Source organism: Equus asinus, chromosome 22, assembly GCF_041296235.1.
Source record: "Equus asinus isolate D_3611 breed Donkey chromosome 22, EquAss-T2T_v2, whole genome shotgun sequence".
Taxonomy (NCBI): domain Eukaryota; kingdom Metazoa; phylum Chordata; class Mammalia; order Perissodactyla; family Equidae; genus Equus; species Equus asinus.
The window spans coordinates 43,403,011-43,427,428 of NC_091811.1; the positions used below are offsets into that span (position 1 = coordinate 43,403,011).

General features: G+C 41.2%; 1 protein-coding gene across 1 annotated transcript in view; it reads right to left on the reverse strand.

Moving 5' to 3' along the window:
• Positions 1 to 23,471, reverse strand: part of SLC2A13 (solute carrier family 2 member 13) — a 332,721-nt gene extending 309,250 nt beyond the window's left edge. The window contains exon 1 of the mRNA XM_070494235.1: positions 22,717 to 23,471. Coding sequence (XP_070350336.1) covers positions 22,717 to 23,266 — 550 coding nt within the window. The 5' untranslated portion in view covers positions 23,267 to 23,471. The remainder of the gene's footprint in view (positions 1 to 22,716) is intronic.
• Positions 23,472 to 24,418: the final 947 nt, after the last annotated feature.

Below are 24,418 nucleotides of genomic sequence, written 5' to 3' on the forward strand. Positions count from 1 at the left end.
CTTTTTCCCAACATATTGCCTAGAAGTTCAGGGTTTCTCTAAGGACTTTAGTCTTCTACACTGTCATGCAGTTTCACATATCTGGGACCGCCCTTGGGGCTTAGTGGCAAGAAAAACGAGAGAGAAAAACAACAGTGATTCCCCCACACACTCTCTAGAACCCAGGGACCCCTTTCCTGGTTCCTCAACCATCTTGGTGCCTGTACCACTGCCACCATTACTGCAACAGAGCAGCTTTGTGACTAGGGCTGGCCTGAAGGTAGGGCCAAGAGAGGAATAAAGATAAAAAAGGGAGGAAATCTTTAGTTCACAGGGAGTCCTTTTTCTCAGTTCTCTGGCTAGAAATAAGGGGTTTCTCTTGGAGGTTTTTTTTTTTGCTGTTGGTTTTCACTGAGCCGTCCTAGGACTCAGCCCATCCACAGATCAAAGCCAGGAGATTAAGGAGAAAAAAACACAAACAGTGAATTCACTGCCATACCAGTTAGTCTTCAAATTCTGACTTCCCTCCACAACCTGCCTGCTCTCATTTACTTTTCAGAGTCCTGAGCTGCGTTGTGCATTATCTCCAGAGTTTCTACCTGTAACCGGTGGAGAGACAGGATGGAGATGACTTACTGTTGCATTTTAACCACCACCAGGTATCATTCACCACATCTTAAAATGCAACTCTTTTCCTTTAAGGCATACAGTATAGATACAAATATGGATTTGGGAGGCAGTAAAAGGCATTCTGACAATATCATTAAGTGCTCAGAAGATTGGATATTGTACCAAATGCTCTTTAACTGATATATTTAAATGCACCTAATTAAAGATAAATGCACATCTGCCAAGGTAACAGCAAAACAGCAGCCTATTCTAAGACCCTGTAAAATAATCAAACAAGAATCTCCAGACCTGGTTCGTGCTTTCTTCTCCATCTTTAATACTTACAAATACTTCAAACTGCTAGTACCAGGCTCTCAAGTACTTATCTGTGTGTTCTACCCACCAATAATTATTTTGAAACCATGTCAGCTGGCTCAGAATTGTGTGGCCTATGAAAACACAAGGCCACTTTTCAATGCAACAGTTTTCCATTTAAAAACACTTTCAAAGAGTGTACTCTTCAACTTCAACAAGATGCCTTAAATAACAAGAAACACACAAATAGCCAGCAAGGCAAGCTGGCTCAAATAACAAAATTCAACCTAAGTCAGGTCCTTCCACTGAACTGAGAGCTGTCCAGAACTGAGCACCAAGTCTCAATGGAGGAAACAGAAGTCTATTAAAAGTTAAAATGTTTTAGAGTGAACACGAAAAGACACACGACAGGACAGCACTGGACCTCAAGCCTTCAGAATGAATTTAGCTTATCTATTTAGCAGCTTGTAATTTTATGATACTGGGATTGAGCTCTCTCTCCTGTTAAGGCCTGACGCACCCCGTTTTTGTGTTCGTTTCACATTGAGGAAGGGACCTGAATAGGTGGCAGTTCATCACAGTACTTTTTCTTTCCACTTATCTGGTTAAGGAAGCCCTATATTAGAAGAAACTTTACCCAGAACCTAATAAAACTCTCTTACTTTAAAGAAGGGAAAGCAAGCTCAGAGGTATTGACTTGTCCAAAATCACATATTTAAGTAAAAGACAAAAGCAAGATTATAACATTACATTTTCAATTTCACATCACAAGTTCCTTCCACTAGTCCATGCTGCCTTCCGAGCAAGGGCAAAAACTGGGAAACTTCTGAAGCAATGGCACCTGGGAGAGGCTGATCCCGGCACCAATGACAGATGCACTGGCAGTCAGAATGTAGGTGGCCTAGGGACGTGATATTTTAAAAATCTTTCTGCCCCCACCTGATATTACCTCTCTGAAAAAGAGCTGAATATAAAGACTTCTCATTTTATCTATTCATAAAAATAAATAAAAGTAAATGCTCATTGCCATGACACAAGAAAACGTGGTCTTTTCCTTTGGTGCCACTTGTTTTCTTAACCTATGGTCATCAATAACATAGCAGAAGTACACCTGAACTGAAGAACAAGAAGACAGGCCTTCAAACAAGAAGTTACATGTTTGGTCTCATGTTTCATCCCTATGGGGAAGAAATATTTTATTTTTCCCCACTGGTGAAAAACACCACATGCTTTTCCTGATTACATCAATAGCAGAAGGTAATTCAGACACGTCAGTCTTAAAGGCTAAACAGGGAGAAATTAAGAGGAAGAAACAATGGAGGCACTGTTGTCTCTTGTCCACAAGCAGAAAGACCTGTAACAAGAACAGGCATTCATAAGTGCCAGGACCCAACTGATGGGCAATGTGATTAGGTGTGCTTCTAAAGCTAAGGACAGATCCTGATTTGTTCCCTTGACCTAACACTGCATTACATTTCTGGAGAAACCTCCCAACTCAGGCAATGACCTGTCATATTAGACTTCTCTCATGCAGTTACCAAAGGTCAGTCCCAGGACATAAGTTTCACTACCTCATCCCAAGAGGCATAATGAGGCCTGGAGATAGGACATCATAACCAACCCTGGAAATGGAGCACCTTCCCTCCTCACTGCTGCCTTAGCTCGGACAGTGGAGGTGGAGGATATATATCCAGTCCTCAGATTGATTTCCTCAGAGTCCAGGCCATTGGCTCTGATTACTGGTGACACAACCACACACACACACACACCCTCCTCCACCTTCGCCCTCCCCTTACTATCACCTTTGGCTGCAGTTCATCCAGAAAGGACTCATCAAAGACATAAAGGCAACAGTAAGTGATTTTTTTTTAAATAAAGGCTAATCAACTAAACAGCTTTCCAAAGGTGCTAACACTCTGAAGCTACCGCTCAAGCGCGCACCTTGAGTTTTAGAGGGTAACACGTCTACAGTAGACTTACTCAGTCTCTTACCTTTTCTTTCCCTCTCCTCATTCTCTTCCATTCTTCAGTAAGTGGCCATATTAGTTGAATACGTTACAATTAAATATCAGGAGAGTTTAACCTTTAAATTTTTTAAAAAAATAAATTTTTAGATCCTTGTGAAATTCAAAAGACCTTTTTCCCCTAGAAGAAAGTTACCTCCAGGAGAAAAAACTCCACACAGTGGCTTTCCTTCTGTTCTTCCTCCTTCCAATGTTCTCATTTATTTATTCTACATGCATTTACTAAATGCCTACTGTGTGCCAGGAGCTGTGACAGACTCTGGGAAGGATACAAAAATAATAAAACATTGACCCTGTCCTTAAAGAACTCATATCTCACAAGGGAGAAGAATAATTGAACACTGCTAGGCATTTATATGTATCAGTTACCCTTTGATAACGCTACTTAATTTAATATTCATAAAATCACTGTGAAGTGAGGATTATTTTCTCTATAATTAAAGCTGAGAAACCTAGGGCTCAGAAAGGGTCAGTAATTTATATAAGTTCATGAAACAATCAGCACAAATATCCTTTACATTATTACTCGGAGGCAGATACATGATAGATATACTAAGATTAAAATGTAACAATGAAGGGTCGGCCCAGTGGTGTAGCAGTTCAGTTCACGCACTCTGGTTTGGCAGCCCGGGGTTCGCCGGTTTGGATCCCGGGCACGGATCTACACACCACTTGTCAAGCCATGCTGTGGCAGGCATCCCATGTATAAAGTAAGGGAAGATGGGCATGGATCTTAGCTGAGGGCCAGTCTCCCTCAGCAAAAAGAGGAGGATTGGTGGTGGAAATTAGCTCAGGGTTAATCCTCCTCAAGAAAAAAAGCAATAATGAAAACAGCTAACATTTCCTATATATTTACTATATGCCAGGCACTGTTCTAAGAGCTTTGTACAATTTGTCTCATTTACTTCTCACACCGACTCTGTAAGACAGGGGTTCGTGCTACCATCCTGCAGCAGCATGGTGTACTGGTTAAGAAATCAGACTCTGGGGTTAAACCACTGGGTTCAAATCTCACCTCCACAACTTACTAGATGTATGTCTTTCAGAAAGTTAATCTCCCTGTGTCTAGGATGCCATTTGTGTAAAATAAGAGATAGCATTACTGTATAGTATGAAGATTAAATGAGTTAATACATTAGAATACTTTGAACAATGCCTAAGGAAGACATATTTCAGGAAGAGGAAGCAGCTCAAGGTGGATGAATTAGAAGACATGATTCCACTTATATGAGGTATCTAAAATAGTCAAACACATAGACGTAGAGAGTAGTATGGTAGTTGCCAGGGGCTGGGGGCAGGCAGAATGGGGAGCTGCTAATCAATGGGCATAAAGTTTCAGTCAAGCACCGTAAATAAGCTCTAGACATCACTGTACAACACCGCACCTACAGTTAGCAGTACCGTACCATGCACTTAAAAATTTGTTGAGAGTAGATCTCATATCAAGTGCTTCACCGCAATAAAATTTTAAAAAATAAAATATAGACTACAGACAGAATACTGCAACCTCTTCCTAACCCTCCAGGTTTTTTCTTGCACTGCACTTCACTAAATTGTTTTATGAAGGAAGGAAAGGAGGGATAAAGAGAACGCCTCACTTTTTTAATGGCCTGAAAATGTTTAATCTATTTAGTAAAAGGAATCGGTGGTATAGTATTTCTTTTAGGACATGAAGTTTAAAAGTGTAAGAGTTAAAGATCTTAAGTCCCAAAGTATAGGCAGTTCTTACTCAAAAAAAAACTGCTTGATAGGACTTGAATATTCCATCAATATCTAAATTGAAAAACATGACATTTAAACACTGATTTTACTAGATCACTTTATTTTAAAATTGCTATCTTTCTGACTCACATCAACATCACACATTGAAAGGAATTACAAGTTAGAAGAAACTGCACCTCCCTAGTCATTCAACTGTCTGGGGGGCAGAATCAAAGATTCTTCAAAATATCTTTTTAACCCAATAATCAACAACGGCTGCCCTTTAAAGAAAGGTAAATATTACATAAACAGCCATGACAGCTCCAGAAGCTCCAAATGGGTGAGATTTGGGGGTGTTAATCTGGTTGGAGAAGAACTAGGGGTCTTGTCTTGAAGTAATGTTGGCATTGCAAGTACACTGTGTATACTGTATGTTACAGATCAATAAACACAGCAAAGAAATTCTAAAAATGCTTTTATTCACACTTTACAGAGGATTGAGAAACACTAACCATTTTATCAAAGAATAAAAACAGAGAAGTGTGGTGAGAGTCTGGGAGGGAATAAGAAGTTGAGGGGATGGGGGGGAGGGGGCGGAATCTAAGCTCCAGGAAAGACATGTGACAAAATGATTGACTTTTCTTTTTCTAAGAATTTCTTTGGTGTAATAGTTTTTAACAACAACAAAATTGAGGATGAATATTTATCCTAGCATCAGAAAATGGGTGGTATGGTGCCTGCACCTGCTGGTTTTGAGTATTAAATAATCCTTATTAATCTTTGAATATCTGATCCAAATAACTCAATTACACCTAGAGTAAGTGTGGAAATAATTTCTAGTTTGCAGAAATTGGTAAATTTGCCCAAAAATTACTTAAGAGCATGAGATTATTTGCGAGGCAATCACCTCAGGAACACTACGTAACTGGTTTTCTTGAGAAGAATCATGCAAGTAGCAGAATGAATCATTTAAAGAGTCAGGAGAGAATTGAGGAGCTCCACAGAGGGTGCCAGAGGCATGGGCCTCTGTCCAGAGTTGTCATCTTCATATTTTACAAATTCTCTTTATAAAAAGAACAACATAAAGTAATGCCCTTGATTTCATAAAAACAGACTCAAACTATATTCATGAAAAGTAAATTTGATAATTTAAAAGACAGGAGCTAAAAGTAATAAAGTAAAATGACTCAGGTATTGTCAGTGAGTCAACCAATGTTCACTGAACACTAACAGGAAGTTACAAAAAGGGGCACTGTCTCCCCTCTGAAGGAGCTTGCCATCTTGCATATCTTAGCTGATTTATTCCAGTTCAAGAGACAAGTTCCCTTGCAGATTTGATAAAACCATCTCCCCAATGTAATCACTGAAGAATCCCTTAGAATTGTAGAATCGGGTGGGACTACCGAGGTCCTCCCGTCAGCTGTGAACACATGCAGACTTCTCACTCAACTCCGGAACAGGTCTCTCTATACCGTATGCTGACTGCCTACTTGTACAGACTTCTAGAGACATTCCCTGGAGGAGCCTCTGTCACTGCTGGCCAGCTCTAGGTGCGGGTCAAAGAAATAATGCAAACATATTTGAAACGTAAAAAACAGATATAGATAAATGTAGACATATTACCTGTTACTTTTAATTTTTCTTGATTTTTAAGAGCATTCCAGTATCTCCAAAATATTCTGAATATTAACTCTGTTATCAAGCACAACAGCCATTTGGCTTGCTCTGGGTTCCCCAGATGTGAGAAGCATGGAGCATGAAGGACTGCGCTCCAGATTGTACCCCATTAGAGATCTCCTTCCAGGCCTACTCTTCAACCCTGACAGAGCGTCCAACTAGGCTATGTCTTTTTTATCTGCCAAATTTCAGAGATCATTTGTTCTCATTATTCCCCACAGGATTAATAAAGTTTATTTGGTTCACCACCTAGTACAAAGTCAATGTTCTACAAATATCTTCAATTAAGAGAAGACTATGTCAAATTCTTTATCTGCAGAATTTCCCTACTCTACCAACCCAGCAATGCTTTCAAAGAAGAAAACTGACATTTGTTTAATAAAACATATTCCTCATGAACCCACAAAAACCCCTAGTAATCATCAGACTTTTCTAAGTGTTTCCAAATCTTCATTTTAATAATATTTTATAATTTTGCTAGAAATTAATGTCATGTCTGTAGATCTGTAATTCTTAGAATTCATTCCCTTTTGAACAATTAAGGCACTGTTTGCCTAGATGTCTTATCTCTGGATAGCTCATCTTCATGACTACTTAGAAATAAAAAAAATTTACTGATGGTGGTTTTGAGTTCACATCGACAAATTCTTTTAATCCAAGTTGGTTTAAGTTCACTAGTTGCTCACTTAAAGCAAATAAAACTTAACCACAGCAGTAGCTATCTATACGCAAAGCTTTAAAGCTTATTAATAATTATAATTCTGAATGCTTAAGACATATAAATGGGTATTATATTTAGAAAACATAATTTTGAATATGCTCCAGAACACAGTGGTCTCCTGCACAGATCAAGACTGAATAAATGATTGTGCAACTACCAAATGAATATCACAGAATTATGTGTTTGTTTTCCAACATTCATGTTTTTCTTAATCAAGTTAAGAAATTCATTTTTTAAAAATGAGTTACTTTCCCATTCTCGACATCTGTTCATTCATAATAGATAATGTCTTTTATATTTGTGGCTATTTTATATTACCTTATGAAAAAGCAAACAAAGTTATTGTCACAGAAGCCTTAGTCAGAGATCCTTGGTAAAGATGTGCACGTGGAGATACTTTGTGTTGTGTAAAATAACATCCTCGAATTCCACTTTATTTAACATACTTTGTGCAGTAAGTTAAATATTGACAATATATTCATTCATCTGAGTATCATTAATTCTTTAAAATTTAGTTATGTTGACAGTATTATTAAAGTGTCATTTATTTAGTCCTATTTATTTCACAGGATGAGGAGGAAATCTGATCTAAAAATGAAAACATATTCTTAGAACCTTCCGTTGTGTTTTTGTATACCATCACAAAAGCCTGAACTTTCAAGTTGAAATTGGCCAACTATCGACAACAAAGAGTAATGGCCTGTCATATATTTGATGTAGTAAATTCCATCTCCTTCTACCCAGTCCTAAATTTCAAGGTTAAAACCACATTGTGAAAATTTCAACATTTTTCTCTCCATTTAGCCAGGAACTAAGGATGTAAAACTAGGGAACTCACCTGTTCGTACTCATACTAATATGCAAAGCATAGCTCTACAGGTTTTCATTACTAACATGCCAGGAAAACTTATTCTGCATAGTCTGGTTCTATTCACCAATCCAATAGATACTGATGTAGAGACTGATGTCTGTCTACAATAGAGATAAAATGGGAGGAAAAATTCAGATCAGTTAATCGAACATAGATGCCAGCAACCCATCAGGCACTGGACTAGACCACAGGGAGTAAAAGGAGGAGGGCGCAACGGACACAGTCTCTGCACTTTTAAAACTTACTTACATTGTGGTAGAGAACACAGCTATGTAAAAACACAATTACAACACAAATATTAATAGCTAATATTTATTGAGCATTTATTAAGTACTAGGAATTATGCTAAGCTTTTAACAGAAAGTACTTTATCCACTGACCCACACAAGAACTCTATGAAGTAAATTCTTTGTGAAGCCAAACTTGCTAGCTCCAGGTAGACTCTATCTGTACTACTGAGCCTTGCGTATTTTTCTCTTTCCGTCTAGATAATGACATATGAATATCACATATGAGATAGAGGTGGGACAGAGAAAGGCACAAGACAGCGTGTCTGGGATGGCAACGATAGTTTCACAGGTATTAAGAGTTTAAAGGGTGTACAAGGTCAAACACTAAAATGGTAAACTGGCAATTCTGGCTTAAGCCAAGTCTTCATAGCATAAGTTGATTATTTTGTTTGACAATTGAAGTTTCCACATTTATCAGAAGCACCTATATTCAAATAAGTTTAAAATATAAGACTAGAGTTTTAGTTATCATAATTTGGACTAGTGATCACGCCCCTTCATTGCTGTGAAGAGTTACAGACTGGCTTCACTTGAAACAACCCCACTTTTCTTATCCAGAATTAAAAATCTAGATCATTTAAGGATCAGAGCAACCTCAAGATAATGATACTTGTTTTTCAAATTCCCTAGATTTAATACCATCTTTTAAAATTGATCACAGCATAATATACTTACAAACGGTTTGTCCCCTAAATTTATAACCAGATCCATAATGGAAAATAAGGGGGCCTTTTATTTTTTGAATCCCAAGATACTAGCACTGTGCGTGGCCTAGCGCTCAGGAACTACTTAACGAAATCTATTATAGAGTCAGAAATACGGATTGGGGGCTGAAAAGAAAATAAGAAGGGATTTCAAACTCTATATCCAAGATTCTCCAGGAGCAAGATTTACTGAATTTTGGAAACTGGAGTCATCACATAGATGATCTGCAGCTCAGGGAAAACTGATCCTCAGGCCTCTTTACAGTCTGGGGAAAACACAACTCTCCAACGTGTGCCAACAACAACCTCCACCCTAGCCATTTCATCTTATTTCCACTAGAAAGATATAACTATTTTAATTGTAATCCCTCGTCCCGCCAATCTCCCAGCCAGGAAAGAGCAGAGCCATCAGAGCATTAGTAGCATTTGGAAAGGACACACAGCAGATAATAAGTTTGCATTCCAGTTGAGTCCACTATCGTGTGTCAATGAAAGTTTATCCCTGAAAATCTGATCATTTTTCATATACAAATCAACTTCCGTTTTTTTGGACTTGCGAGACTGATGAAGAGATCCGCTTTTGTCCAAGGTACTGAGAACAACGTTAGATTTAAATGTTTTAATTAAACTTAAAAATAATATCTAATTTTTCCCAACGACTTTAGAAGTTTGAAACCACAGGCTTGAGTCAGAAGCCATTCTAGAGAATATTTAATTACTCTCACCCACTGCACAAATTCCCTGATGCATAGATAATCTGATCTCAGCTCAAAAATTACTCACCAGGGTTATTGTTTTAGTTCCTATCTAGTCATTAAGTATTTATTGAACGCCTGCTGTGTGACAGGCACTATACTATGCACTGGTGGAACAGGGGTAAACAAAACAGAAAAATAAAAACCTGCCACATGGAGATTACATTAGAGTGGAGGGAACAACAAGTATCATAAATATCAGTTAGTGAAAAGCATCATAGAGAAAAATAAAGCAGGGAGAAAAAAATTAAGAGAGTAAAAAAAATAATAAAAAATAAAAATAGAGTAGAGAGTACCAGTGGTGGGGGCTGCAACTTTAAACAGAGTGATCACAGAAGAACTCACTAAGAGGAGACCTTTGAGGAGACGTAAAGATGAGGGGACAATGTGGATATTCAAGGAGTGCTTTCCTAGCAGGGCAATCGGACTGTGCCTGGAAGGGTGACTTGTGTGTTCCCTGAGGCCAGGACAGCTGGAGCAGAAGCAAAGGACAAGTGGTAGGAAGTTAAGTCAAAGAAGGAGTGGGTGGGGCAAGAATCCTACAGGGCTGCGGGCCACTGGCTTTCACTCTGAGTGAGATGGGGAGCCAAGGAGGGTAGAACTTTGAGTAACACTGAACTGGCATGATCTGATTTTACAAGAATCCTTCTAGCTGTCATGTGGAGAAATGAAGGCAGAGGTGTCAGGGCAAAGGCAGGGTGAACAGTTGGGAGTCTTGCAATGCTCCGAGTGAGAGATGGCATTCTAGATCAAGGTGAGGGCAGTGGAAGTGATGAAAAGTAGATTCTAGATATAATTAGAAGCTAGATGCAAAGGATTTCCTGACAGATTGGATGGGAGGCATGAGAGAGTCAAGAATGACTCCAAGGCTTTGGACCTGAACACCAGGAAGGATGCCCTTACCTGGTATGCGAAAGATGGTGGGCAAAGCGGGAAGCTGGGTACAAGAGTCTGGAGACCAGGAGAGTGGTCTGCACTCAGATCTACATAGCTGTCAGCAAACACAAGGCATTCGAAGCCACAAGCCGGGAGACGGCCAAAGGATTGAATGTAAACAGAAGAGGAGAGCTCCCAGGAGTGATCCCTGGGGCTTGCCAAAATTAAGAGTTCTGAGAGACGAGGGAGAATCTTCAAAGCAGACCGAGAAGGAACAGCCTAAGGAAAAACAGGGAGAGGGTGACATCCTTAAAGCCAAGGAAAGTGATTCATGAAGACATGATTTACTGTGTCAAAAGTCTTCTCTGACAGATCAAGAGGGATTAGGACTGAAAACATTCCTTAGGTTGAGCGACATAGAGGGCATGGTGATCTTGACAAGAACCATGTTGGTGGAATGCTAAGTGGAAAGGGGTAACAAAAGAATGGGAAGAGAGGAATTGAAGAGAAGGAATAGAGGCAACTGTTTTATATAAGAAAAGGAGACAAATGGGATAGTCAGTGAAAGATAAAGCGAGATAGAAAGGATTTTTTTTAAAGACAGCAAAAATAACAGCATGCGGGGGCCAGCCCAGGGGTGCAGTAGTTACGTTCACACGTTCTGCTTTGGTGGCCCAGGGTTTGTGGGTTTGGATCCTGGGTGTGGACCTAGCACCGCTTGTCAGGCCATGCTGCGGCAGACATCCCACGTATAAAGTAGAGGAAGATGGGCACAGATGTTAGCTCAGGGCCAGTCTTCCTCAGCAAAAAGAGGAGGTTTGGTGGTGGATGTTTGCTCAGGGCTAATCTTCCTCAAAATAAATACATAAATAAATAAAAATAATAAAATTTAAAGACCACTTTGCCATATGTAAATTATATATACAATTTTATGCCTTCTTCCAAACTCTGTCCAGCTACAATTTTTTAGATAGTTGTATCAGTGTGTCCATACAACTAGGTTCTACTCTTTGAGTTTATTATTTGTGGATTTATACGCATCTCAGGTCCACAGGTTTTCATTTAAATGGCAATGCAATGTTCTACCACATACCTAGTCTACCTAATCATTTCCCAATCACTAGGCACTTGGAGGTTTTCCCCGAGGTTTTTAAAAATTACATATTGTATATCTATAAATATCTTTATGCAAAATGAAATTTTCTTTTATCTCCTTATATTATAATTCCTCAAGTGAAATTTCTAGATGAAAGAATACTAGCAACATAAAAGTACAAACCTACCATACTAACTTCTGTATTCTAAGTGTTTACTTTGGTATCTAACACATATCAGTAATTCAAAATAGCTTTGTTGAATTAATGAACAAAATAACAAATGAATGAAAAGTGTTAAATACATGCCTGGCTATTATCTAGAATATTCTCTACAGAAGATTATTCCAACTTATTTTATAACCAGAAAATCTTTTCCTATGGTACAACTAGCCTGAGTTTTTTCTAATTTGCTAATAAGTACGATGTTATCTTAACTTTCACTTCTAATCACTAACAAGGTTTAACACCTTCCCAAGAGCTTATTTACTAACAGCATTTTCTCTTGCTGTAAATAGTCTATTTAATATGTTCTGAGCATAAACATATTTCCTTTTAGGTAAATAAGTGTACCACAATACTTTTCCAATCTGTCACCTTGCTTTTAAAATTTCTCGATCATTTTAAAAATCATAAGATAATGACCCACATCAGTGATATAAATAAAGAAAATAACTCCATTCCTATTTCTTTAAACTTTAGAGACCTTTAAGCCTATATTGCATTAATAAGAATGACATCTAAATTTCATTTACATTATTTTTATTCATATTATTTACTCTTCTCAATTATTTATTAGTAAGTATTTCTTTTCCCTGTTTTTTTATCTGATTTGTTCAATATTAAACTCTTACAAATAGCTGGACCTACTGCTGAAACTTTTATTCTGTTCCATTCATCTCTTTTCTGCTTTTAATAATATATTACTATACCATATATAACGTATTATATGTTAACATTTGGAGGAATTACTTTCTATGTAAGTAGTTCCTGTCTTTCATTACTGTTCCCCCAATCTCATCACTGTTCCCTCAACAATCATTTTTAAAATTCTATGAAGTATCTTATAGGGATTTTAATTACTAGTGCATTAAATATATATACTAACGTAGGAAGAGCATTGTGACTATATTTAGCTTTCACAATCAAGAACTGAATGTTATCATATAACAGAGAGAGAGAGCAAACAATAGTCCTTCATCAGAAACCTGGACTTGAATCCCAGCCCTAATCCCAGCTAACAGCGCTAATTTCCCTAACCTTCCCGCACTTCCTTTAATTCATGCAAACTAAGGAAGACACTCACCTTCTTAATTAACACGTGCATACACATACAACACATACACACACAGGCAAAAAGGATGGGCTTTGTTTTAGGGTCTACATATTCTGACTTGTGACAACACCTTTCATGAGCTGCCTTTAATAAGTATTATATACCAGGAAGGGAAGATTAGAAATTTTCACAGATAAAGAGAAAATATTCCAGACAAAAATGACAAACAGAATTCTAAGCTCCTTGCAGGAGCGAATGAATTTTTTTTTTTAATTGTATTTATATATATATATTTTTTTTATTAAAGATTTCATTTTTTCCTTTTTCTCCCCAAAGCCCCTCTGGTACATAGTTGTATATTCTTGGTTGTGGGTTCCTCTAGTTGTGGCATGTGGGACGCTGCCTCAGCGTGGTCTGATGAGCAGTGCCATGTCCGCGCCCAGGATTCGAACCAACGAAACACTGGGCCACCTGCAGCGGAGCGCACGAACTTAACCACTCGGCCACGGGGCCAGCCCCAGGACTGAATGAATTTTAAGATCAGAAATCACTTTAAAAAGACAAACATGTAGAAGAAAAAAAGAGTAAACTCCTGAAAATTCTAAACATTTTCTTAACATAGGATAGAAGTAACTATTATGAAAAATTTTATAAAAATTCCCAACAAGGTTGCTTTCAAGAGGCAGGACAAAGGACTCCACCAGTTTTGTTTTTTGGTGTTTTTTTCGTGTTTTCCAGCCTCCCCAACTTCACTGCTGGTGGGCAGGAGGCCTGGGGACCTGCAGGACCTCTGAGATGGTCCACATGTCTGTGTCATCTCGTCTACAAAATCACAGAGGACCATGTTACACTGACTCCACCTGTCCACTCAGAAATAATGGAGGGAGGAGTTCTAGAAGCCATTTTCCTTACGACTTTTTGTATAGTAAATATTAGAATTAGGTAGACACAGCAGTAACTGCTTCAGATTTTATCCTGATATTAATTTCTAATGACACCTATATTTCCAGAATCCTTTTTATAACTGAGCTTTAATGTTTTTTTATTTTATTTTTTGAGGAAGATTAGCCCTGAGCTAACATCTGCCACCAATGCTTCTCTTTTTGCTGAAGACTGGCCCTGAGCTAACATCTGTGCCCATCTTCCTTTACTTTATACGTGGGACACCTGCCACAGCCTGGCTCGACAAGCAGTGTGTAGGTCCGCACCCAGGATCCAAACCTGTGAATCCCGGGCTGCCGAAGCAGAATGTGCAAACTTAACCGCTGCGCCACCAGGCTGGCCCCTCAAGAATCTTTGAAATCCACTGTTTCATGTGTCTGCAACTCATTTTCAGTCATTATATTTTTCTTTCAAAACTACAAGCAGTTGATAACCCAACATTAAATGGTTAATGTTTAGTCCTTGAATACTATGCACACAACTTTAGTCTCCAATTTTCTATGTTGTATGGATTGAGTTTTTGACATGGAGTCATAAACTAAGCCCAAAAATATAACGGAGTTTTCTATGAAAGCTACCATTATTAAAATTCTTTTTATTCCAAAGCTATTACTTTGAAGTTTTTATTAAAACTATTCATTCTTTGCCTCTTAAAAGGCAGAGATCTTTTCCACTGGGAATTGAACTATTTTGTCTATAAATAGGCATATAAAATATTAGATTACAAGACAGATCTAACATCACAGCTTCAACTGGCTCCTCACTTCCAGCCAAGATTATACTCTAAGAAATCAGTTCACATTTTTACTACTTTATTATCAACTCCTCCACCTCACCAAGAAAAGCTGCTTGCTCTCCTCAACGCTTCACATTTATCACTCTGCCCTCCCCCACCAGAAAAGCACCCTTCTCTCAGACAACCCATGTTTTTATAACTTTCGTCAAGACCGGTTCAAACCTTCATCTGTCTTGCTGGAAGTAAATCTTAGATAATATAAACTAAAACCTTGGAAGACAGAGTACTGCCCCGCCTTTAAATGACTCATTCTGTCTTTCAAGTCTGACTGTTTATGTTATGGAATTTTTACTCATCTGTTACTAGGTACAATAAACATTAAAATCTAACGAGAATTTTATTTCCCTTGATTGTAAAAAGGTGTCAGGGTGATGATCGAGATAGCTACACCTGATAACAAGAGCTACCATTTGTCGACAGCCAGGTCCCTTCACATGCATTAGCCCATTTAATTTCTACAACAACCCTATTTTCTAAGTGCGATCCTAACACTCATTGTAGAGACAACGAAAACTGAGACACATGGTGGTAACTGCCAAAGGTTACACAGCTTATGTGTGAATGCTTAATAAACACTGGTGCTTTTACTTTACCAGCTACTGGGGAAGCACTTTACAAACAGTAACTCATTTAATCCTCCTAACTACGGTATAACACAGGTATTATCCTCATCCTTCAGATGAGGAGACTGAAGCACAAGACTTAAGACGGTCACCCAGGTAGAAAGTGGCCAGCCAGGCTGCAAGCCCAGGCATGTGGATCCAGAGGCCTCAAGTCACCGGGTGACTTCACTTTCTGAAGTAACAGTGTAGCAATTAACTGTGAGTCTCAGGTTTCTAGTGTTCAAGGATAGCAATGTTCTGTTGAGTGTTACTTTTATGCATTCTTTGGTTTGCTACATATTAAAGAGCTTAATATATAAAAAGCATGCTACTGAGAGTGCAGTGAGAGGACATAAATACTATTAATACCTACTTAGCTAACACCATGAGTTTCTAGTCTACCAGAGGAGATGAGTCATGGCCAGAAAGATATATTGCAAGGCATAACGTAGTTAAAGGCCAGGGGGATGGTTTAGAGAAAGTGCTAAGGCTCAGCAGAGGCCGACAGAGAAAGCTTTCATGATAAAGCTGGGTCTGGGAGGATGAGTAAACATCCCACAGACACTTCTATCGTAGGATGAACCACACATTACTCTGCTCTCATGTTTGTCTTTCCCCGCTAGACTTAGGTCTCTTAAGAACAGGGACTATTTTTATCTTTCTCTCTCCAGCACCCAACAAAGCCATCACTCAGCAAATGGCTGCGGGAAAAGGGGGAGAGAGAATGTTATGGAAAAGCACATTCCAAGCAGAGAGATGGTGAGCTTAATGGGAAAAGCAGAAAAAGCATTTCTAAAATTTTAGGTGCTGTATCACAGGCAGTACCTCTATGCTGTCCAACTCCGGGGGCCCCGTTTTCACTGTACTCTATGTAAATGCACCCCCTTTGGGGTGAATATGGAACCCCCTGGAACTGTACAACATAGCGGCCTGATCAAAGGCATCCTTGTTCACAAGTCCTCCGCAAAGTAAGGAAATGTCCTAACCAACTTTGCTTTCCTCATTGTCACTCCTTGATGTGTCACGGCCGTGCTCTTGAAAAACTCATTTTAAAAGTTTCTATTTTAAAAGTAATGTCCCTATAATACATCCTGGTAAGGGACAATTATGCTATTTTCAGGGAGAAGTAACAGTGTCACAGAGCAGCTGAGCATGGACAGACTCCAAAGCCAGACCTCTTGGGAGCCAACTATGGTTCCACCATTCAGGAGCTTTGCGACCGTGAGAAAGTTACTTCACTTCTTTCTGCCTAATTATCTTCATCTTACAAAGAAGATAATAGTATTATCCCACTGGGTTATTATGAAGATTATGTGAATTGATATCTGCAAAAATCTTCAGAAGAGTGCCCAGCGCAGAGCAAGCCCTGAACCAACGTTAGGTATTATTTTCAGGGCACTGGCCGCTAAATTAACCGCAAATTCACAGTCTACCATGAAGAGTGACTGCTGAGACTCCCCCCAGGGCAGGACAGGGAGATGATAAAACCAGATAAAGAAAACTGCTGGTCAGATACTCGTGACCCCATGACACTGGTTAGCCTTGTTGTGAAATGAAGTTCCTGCCATGTGGCTTTTGACACATATTCCAGACCACACCGTTCCAAACAGTGGTGCTCACATTACATAAAAGGCCTAAGTATAAAGCATGCAGTACTTGCAACTTCACTGTAGAAATATCTGTAAATCTTGGCTACTGCTACTCTCTACAGCCAGGGAAATTAAATTTTACATGTGGAAAAATGTTTTGGGGTTTTCCGGTGAGTACAGATTTTCCTCCTGACAATGGAATTTTTCTTTATAGAAGTGTTGCTACTATTTAGTCTGAAGGTCAAAGGAAAGCGAAAGCTGGAGACATGAAAAGAGTTGCAGACAGGAAGGATGCATAAAGGAACCAAATTTGATGGGAAAAAGAAAAGGAAAATTGTCTCATGTGCTTTTGAACAGAGCTGGCAAAGAACGCTTGCTATTGGAGATCTACCAGCAGGTTCTACTTCATTAGATGTGTTAAAGCCAAAGATCTCAGTGTGAAGTCAGTCAACTCAGACTGTGTTCTTACTCTGAGCTTAAAACACAGAAGAGGGAAATATCGATGGATGAAGAAAAGAAATGTTTTATACAGAAGTCACATGAACAACTTCATAGAACTCATGTTAACAGACTTCTGTCATCTTACTGACAACTCACTTGAGGAGGATGTTGCAATACTACCAGGCAAACATAATTAGGTCATAATCCTCACTGTAATTCTGCAACGTCAATGCCGCCAGATATAAAAGTGGAGGGGGCGTTGCACACACAAACTGTTAATGTGATGAAACACGGAAACAGAGCAAGTCCAGGTTTTACTTTCCACATCAGTTTCAGATCAGTAGAGAGCATAGATCCAACACAGAAATCCAACTTTAAAAGAAGATGAAACTGAAAGAAAAGGGGGGAGGAGCGGCACAGAAAAAACAAACTTGATCCCCTGAAAAAATAAATTACATTAACTGATTAACTATTTAAAAACCTGGGTGATTCTGGCTAACTATGGTTACCCTAAACAAAACTCTTTGATATTAATCTCAATATTGCATGATTTTTTGATCAAACAAGATTTTACGTTTGCTTTGCATTAAAGAATAAGAATTCAAAGTGCTATTTGAAAAAACAAGGTGATATTTTATAAAGTTTTTCTTAATAGGCCATAAATACCAATTACAAGCTGCACCATACAGCTGCAAATTACGTTCCAGTAGAGGGAGTACTGGAACCAAGGCTGACAGGAGAAACCAATGTAAATCTAAGATTAATTCAACCAACACAGTGCTGTATAAAATAAGTCAATTCTCAGTAAAGGTTTTGAATACTGGTGAAAATCTGAATTTAGACACTTCTTGATATTCCCTACACAGGCACTAAATCACCACTTGTAATGAGCACAGAGTAGACGCCGACACCATGGGGAAACGGCAACAGTAAATTGCGTGCTTTTTGACTACATATACACTAACAGTGTTAACAGTCCTACATTCTTGTAATGTTCCCTTTCTAGACAACTTTTTGAGTGTGTTATGCATGAGAGATACAAGGTCCCACATAACTAAATGAAGCAAACCTGTGCAAACGCACATTCCTTCAGTCCTGCTGGACCTCACCATCCCTAAAAACTTTCATTATGAGTACAACACTGCTAAGCGAACCCTTGCAAAAGGTGACCGTGTGTAAAGGAAATAAGATTACTTACAAAATAAGATTACCCTGTAGAAGAGAGTAAGTTCTAGGATGGCAAATCTGTGTCCTATTTGAAATCTGAATCTTCAGGTTTAAGAAGTTTGGGTGGCAGTGGTAGAGGGCAGGGACAACGGAGAAAGTCTGGTCCCAGAACTCAAGTCAAGTACAACAAGAAAATCAACCAGAGGAACTAAAGGAACCTCTGGTGAAAACCAAAATCTAAAATAATGCCCTGTGCAAACAGGCGCTCAGGACCTGATTTATCGTAACTTGTAAAGGAAAATGAGCCCTTAAACTAAAACGAAGACAAATACCCCTGATGGCTGATGCCTCTGTCTTTTATCATCTGACTCATTTAATACAGACTAACCACTACCCTCTACTGCTTGGTCTCTGTGTCTTTTTCAAAGGTTTCTGTTGAAGGCCTCACTGACTCTTCCTATTCCAGTAATTCACGGCCACACACTATGCTCCACCCACCCTGTAGTAACCGTCTCAGCAAAGGATTTCTAATATTACACAATTCAAAGAAGCAAGGTTCAGGAAAGAAACCAAGAGTTTAAAAGCAGAACAGGAAAAGAAGAAGGAGACCAGATTCAAAGAATGTTTAATCTGATCACATCATTTACAGCTAAAAACCTCCGATGACTCTCTCTGCACAAGCATGGCCAAATGAACCCTACACAGCCTAACCCACCACCACCAAGAAAATCATTGCAGTTTCATGATCACCCTATCGCCATCCTTCACTCACTCTGCGCTTCAAACACTGACTTTTCTGTGCCTTTACACCTGCTGTTAACTCCACCCCAAATGCCCTGTATGGTAATAGAGCAAAAGGCTCTGAGTCTTTGTTTTTTTCAATCCTAACTTTGTACCAGTGACCTTGTTATTTAACTGCTGTAAGCTGTTTCTACATCCAGCGAAAGAGACATACTTCACACCTATTTTACAGAGGTGGAAGGATTAAGTGAGATAACATGAAAGTAGCAGCAGGATGCCTAGGACATACTGAAGCACTAAAGAAATACCAGCTTCTTTCCAGGCTCCCTCTACATCTGTTGAACTCCTACTCGCCCTTCAAAACTCAGTTTAAATATGTGTTTCTGTAAAACTGCCTCAATTCTGTGTTCTATTTTCTTCCCCCCAAAAGAATCAATTGCCCATCTGTTGCTTCCCACGGCACTTAGAGAAACCTCTATTGTATTTTAATTGCTTGTTGAAGGTCTTTCTGTTGCATTAGAGCATAAATACCCCCAGGGTAGGATTTTTATCTGTCTAATACTGTCTTACTCCAAATCTGACAATCAATAACAGAAGCTTAATTAGCATTTGCTGAATAAATAAATGAATGATTTCATTAAACTACTACAAACTAAAACCCTTAGTTGGCCTTTCAAATACTTTGAAAAAGGTTTTTTTTTTTTAAAGAACAATCCTAACTTAAAGTGGTACCCTACCAGCAATGGAATTCTCTCTTTAATGTTCCTGCTGACTATTCATTCAATCAAGAAGTGCCTCTTTTGGGCTAAGAATGTATCAGAGAACAAAATGAACAAAAATCCCTGTCCCCATGGGCCTTATATTTACCACAAGTAAATCTGTGGGAGAAAGAAATTATCATTGCAAACTTGTACAAAAAAGAGATCAGAAGCCCTGTTTTGTTATTCATCAACATTTACTAAGTATCACAAAGACAAAAAAAAGAAAAAAAGAAAGAAGCTCCTGACCACACATAAAATTTAACTACTTCAAAAAGGTAGTAAGAAATTAACTCCCATTTAGTATCCTAAACAAGCCAAAGTGATGTAGTGTCCCTAAAAAAGATGCTCATGTTAAGGACCCACATCCTTGTAGCTAGAGACCTATTTCCCTGTAGAAGTAACTCTGTGACTTCTCCTTTGGGAGGTTAGCAATATCTGTGAGTTTTAAGGATTTTACATGTACAATTACCTGCTTTCAACGGATCCTAACATCGTGGTGGTGGTCAATGTGGCCTATTCTAAAGCCTGTTTATGACCTTCGAACATTCTTCATTTTATAAGTGAAGAGGGGCTTTTATGAAACTTTGTGTCAGGACTTCTACTCTGAGAAGTGTTGTCCCCAGGTGAGAGAGAGAGAGGCCACACCAGGACTAAATTAGGATTACGTCTCAACTGGGCTGTTCTGTCAGCCACCCAGGTGCCACAGCACGAGGCTGTGAGACAGAGGTGTCCCCGGTTCCTGCACACCCCCCTTTCCAGGCTTCCCTCCAGCTTCAGCCTCTCTGTTGCATGCCCCTTGTTCCCCCAAGCACACCCTATGCTTTCCTTCCTTGATTCATTCCTCGACTCAGAAAGTCCTGTCCTCATTTCTGCTGTTAAAATACTACTCACGCATCAACATACCATTTCCATCAGGAAGAGCTTCCGGCTTCTCTCTTGGGGGATACCGGACCCTCTCTGAATTCATCAGCCCTCTCTGAGCGCCTTTCCTGTAGAGTCCAGCAAGTTCTATCTAGCTTTAGTCCCACCCTGTCTCTCTTCCTGGAGTATAAACTCCTCACCTTTCTGCTCACAACTTTCCTATCAGATCAAAGAGGAAACATAATATCCAAACACCCACCACTTGCCAGAGCTAAACACTCCAGGAAGCCTCAGGCAGAGATCTCTGCCAATATCATTCAATTTCAAAATCACAAATAAGGTTCCAACTTACTGAACAAATTTTGCTGCCTAAAATGATGTTATTTCTATGTCAGAAGAAACACAAAAGGCGGTCCAGGTGTTCCAAGTAGAGAATGCTAAGAATACTGAGAAAAGAAGCCGGATCATTGGACTTTACCCACAGGTTATTTGCTGCAGGGTCCTGAAGGCTCAGGGAGGGCCTCCACAAAGCGGTTTCATTTCAGCTGTACTTTTTGGTCATTTTGGACTTTAATGTGCCAACTTAACATTTTCCTGAGAGCCATGCCCGGCTACACTAAATAACAGTACAATAAACAAACAAAAGGGAGGTCAGTGATGACAGATTTTGGATATAAAGTGCAATGAGCTGGGTTTTAGGCTCATGGTTCCCACATGTGGAGTGGTACAAACGGGGCTCGCTTCCCTTAGGAGTCTACAGAGAAGGGATGAAAAGCAGAAACATCAGACAAGCGGGGAACAGACAGATCATCAGGAGCCCCAGCTTTAAAGTGCTTTCATCAAGGCCCGGCCACAAGGAAGAAACACTTCAACAGCGCCCTAAAGGAAACAAAAAACTCAACTATAAAATGCAACATTATGAAAGCATCAGCGGTGTGTCTTAGAAAAATTACTAGTGAGATTTCAGTCTCAACCCCCCACTTTCCCTCAAAAGTGCTCTCTAATAATACTGAGCACATTCCAAATAGCTTTCCTCTGCCAAGAACTTGCCAATTCTATCTCCCCTGTTCAGCAACCAGGGTGAAAAATCAATGCCAGGGGAACCTTAATCCCTTCGTTTTTGAAGTAAATTGCAAACATCTATCTTGCTGGGCATTTATCCAGAGGGGGAGTAGCTCCTAAACGAATTTAGGAAGTGAACATGACCTTTAATAGATAGTTTGGTTCCCAAGGAGAAAGCAGGAGAGACCAAACAAAGAGGAGAATGGGTGAATACGGATTTAAAGGAAAAAGTTGAGAAACAGAGGAGCAAGAAATTCACTTGGGAAAAGGATGAAAGCAAAAGGCAACACAAAAAGTAAAAGCAAAAGGAGAGAAAAATAATACTCCACCTACAGATCAATGACTGGAGAAGGAAAGAGAGGAGGAGCAAAGAGCAGTTTTCGAGTCCAGAATTACTTGATTAACTTTTAAAATTCTCTTACTGTGACTTTAAGACTGACTGGGTTCGGAATTTGAAAGCCTAGAAAAGGAAAGGGACTAGCCGTGGAGAAACAAAGCAACACAATGCAGGAAAGAGACCTTCCCTCATAAGTTCTATCTCGGCATCAGGTAGGGGTGGATCAAGGAAAAGGCTGGTGATGAGTCGGGTTCCTGGAAGTGCTCAGAGAGGCAACCACCACGCGGATTTACTTGTCTGTGGGCGATCAAAGACTCCACGTGGGCTGGGAGAAACCCTCCCCCCAAAACCCGGGGGTGACTTGGAAGCCGGACTAACAAACAGATGGGCTCTTGGAGCAAGAGATTCTTATGACCCGGCAAGACCCGACGGGGACCCCAGAGAGGCAAAAGGAAAGCAGCGATAAGAGTCAAGGGCGGTGACACCTGGGGACCCCCGGCCGCCCTTCGCGGAGCCCGAACTCACCGATGCCGAGCCCCACGACCAGGCGGCCGGCGAGCAGCGTCTCCTTGTTGGCGGCCGCGGCCAGCACCGTGGAGCCGGCCGTGAAGAGGGCACTGGCCAGCAGGATGGCGGCGCGGCGGCCGCAGACGCCGTTGAGGGCCCCGCCGGCCAGCGCCGAGACGGCGGCCGCCCCCACCGTGCTGGACACGAGCATCTCCTGCCAGAGCGCGTCCAGGCTGAGCTGCCGCTTGAGCAGCAGCATGGCCCCCGACACCACCCCCGTGTCATAGCCGAACAGGAAGCCGCCGAGCGCCGAGAAGACGGCCACCACGTACACGAAGGCGGGGGTCTCGTCCTGCTGGAACTGCCGCCTCGCCGCGCGCTCCAGGTCCCCGACGCCGCCCGCGCCCGCGCCCTGCAGGCTGGCGCTCGACTCGGCGGCCGCCAGCAGGCTGCGCTCCCCGGCCGCGCTCGCCGCGTCCGGCTCCTGCTGCTTCCTGCGCCGCTCGCCCATCAGGCTGCTCAGGCTCCGCAGCGTGTACTCCACATTCTCGCTCGCCTTGCGGGACATAGGGCAGGGGCCCGGGGCCGCCGGGGGGCGCGAGGCTCCGCGGGCCGGAGGGCTCGGAGGGCTGGACAGCCCCGCGCGGCCAGGAGCAGCCGCCGCCGCCTGCTCCTGCCGCCTCCCGCTCCGCCGCCGCGGCCGCTGCGGGGAGAAAGTTGCTGCCCGCCGAGCGTCGGCGCTGCCGAGTTGGAGCCCGGCGGGTCCCCACTCCAGACTCACGCCCCGCGCCTGCCGAGCTGGCGCTGCGGAGCCGGCGGGAGGCGGGGCCGCGGGTCACGTGCAGCCCCGGGCCGGCGGGGCGGGGTCGCGGAGACGCTCCGCCCCTCCGTGGGCTGTGCCGGTCTTGGCCCGCCCCAGACCCCTAAATCCCACCCTCCCGGTCGAGGGCGATCTCTGAGCTAGGCTCCTTCACGGAGGTCCGTGGGGTCTGTCGGGAATCAACCCCGGCCTGGGGCTGCAGCTGGGGAGCTGGCCAATGTGGGGATGGCAGGCACTAGGCTTCCAGACCGAAGAAACTACCTCCGATGATTGCACGGTGAGGGAGAGGAGAGACAGAATCCCTCAAAACGTCCTGAGCCGCCTTCTAACAGCCTGGGGACGGCCAAGGCTGGAAAGGGCCTAGGAACAAATATCCTGGTATGGTACATAGCAAGGACCCGTCCCTTCCTTTTATAATATTGTGACATAAATGCATTTGCTCTGAAGCCATTTAGGACTGTGTTCTTCCATTTCTATAACCAGTTTCCTCTCCTGAGCCAGTCTCTCCTCGATTTATACTTATTTGAAAGGCACGATACATCCTGATTCTTTGAGGACAGAGATAACGGATCTCCCCAGGTGAATGAAAAATCTCCTATGGATGCCTGACGTGTAACAGAAAATTCACATGTACGCATTCCACTCTTGTATAACCAGGGCGTTCCTACTGTTAGAAAGTAAACCCAAGAATCAGATTTTTGATTTAAGAGGCCATTTCTACCTTCCTCCTCCTACACGCTCGCCAGAAGGAAGGATGTCTTCTGCCCTGGAGCAATCTGCACTGTTCAGGGGCAATTTTCACTGCCTCATTTGCTTGAAACAAAGCAAAGGTGGCATTACCTGCGATAAATTTTTTAAACGGTTGAGTTTAAAAAATTGCCACTTGTCAGTTCTTTCCTC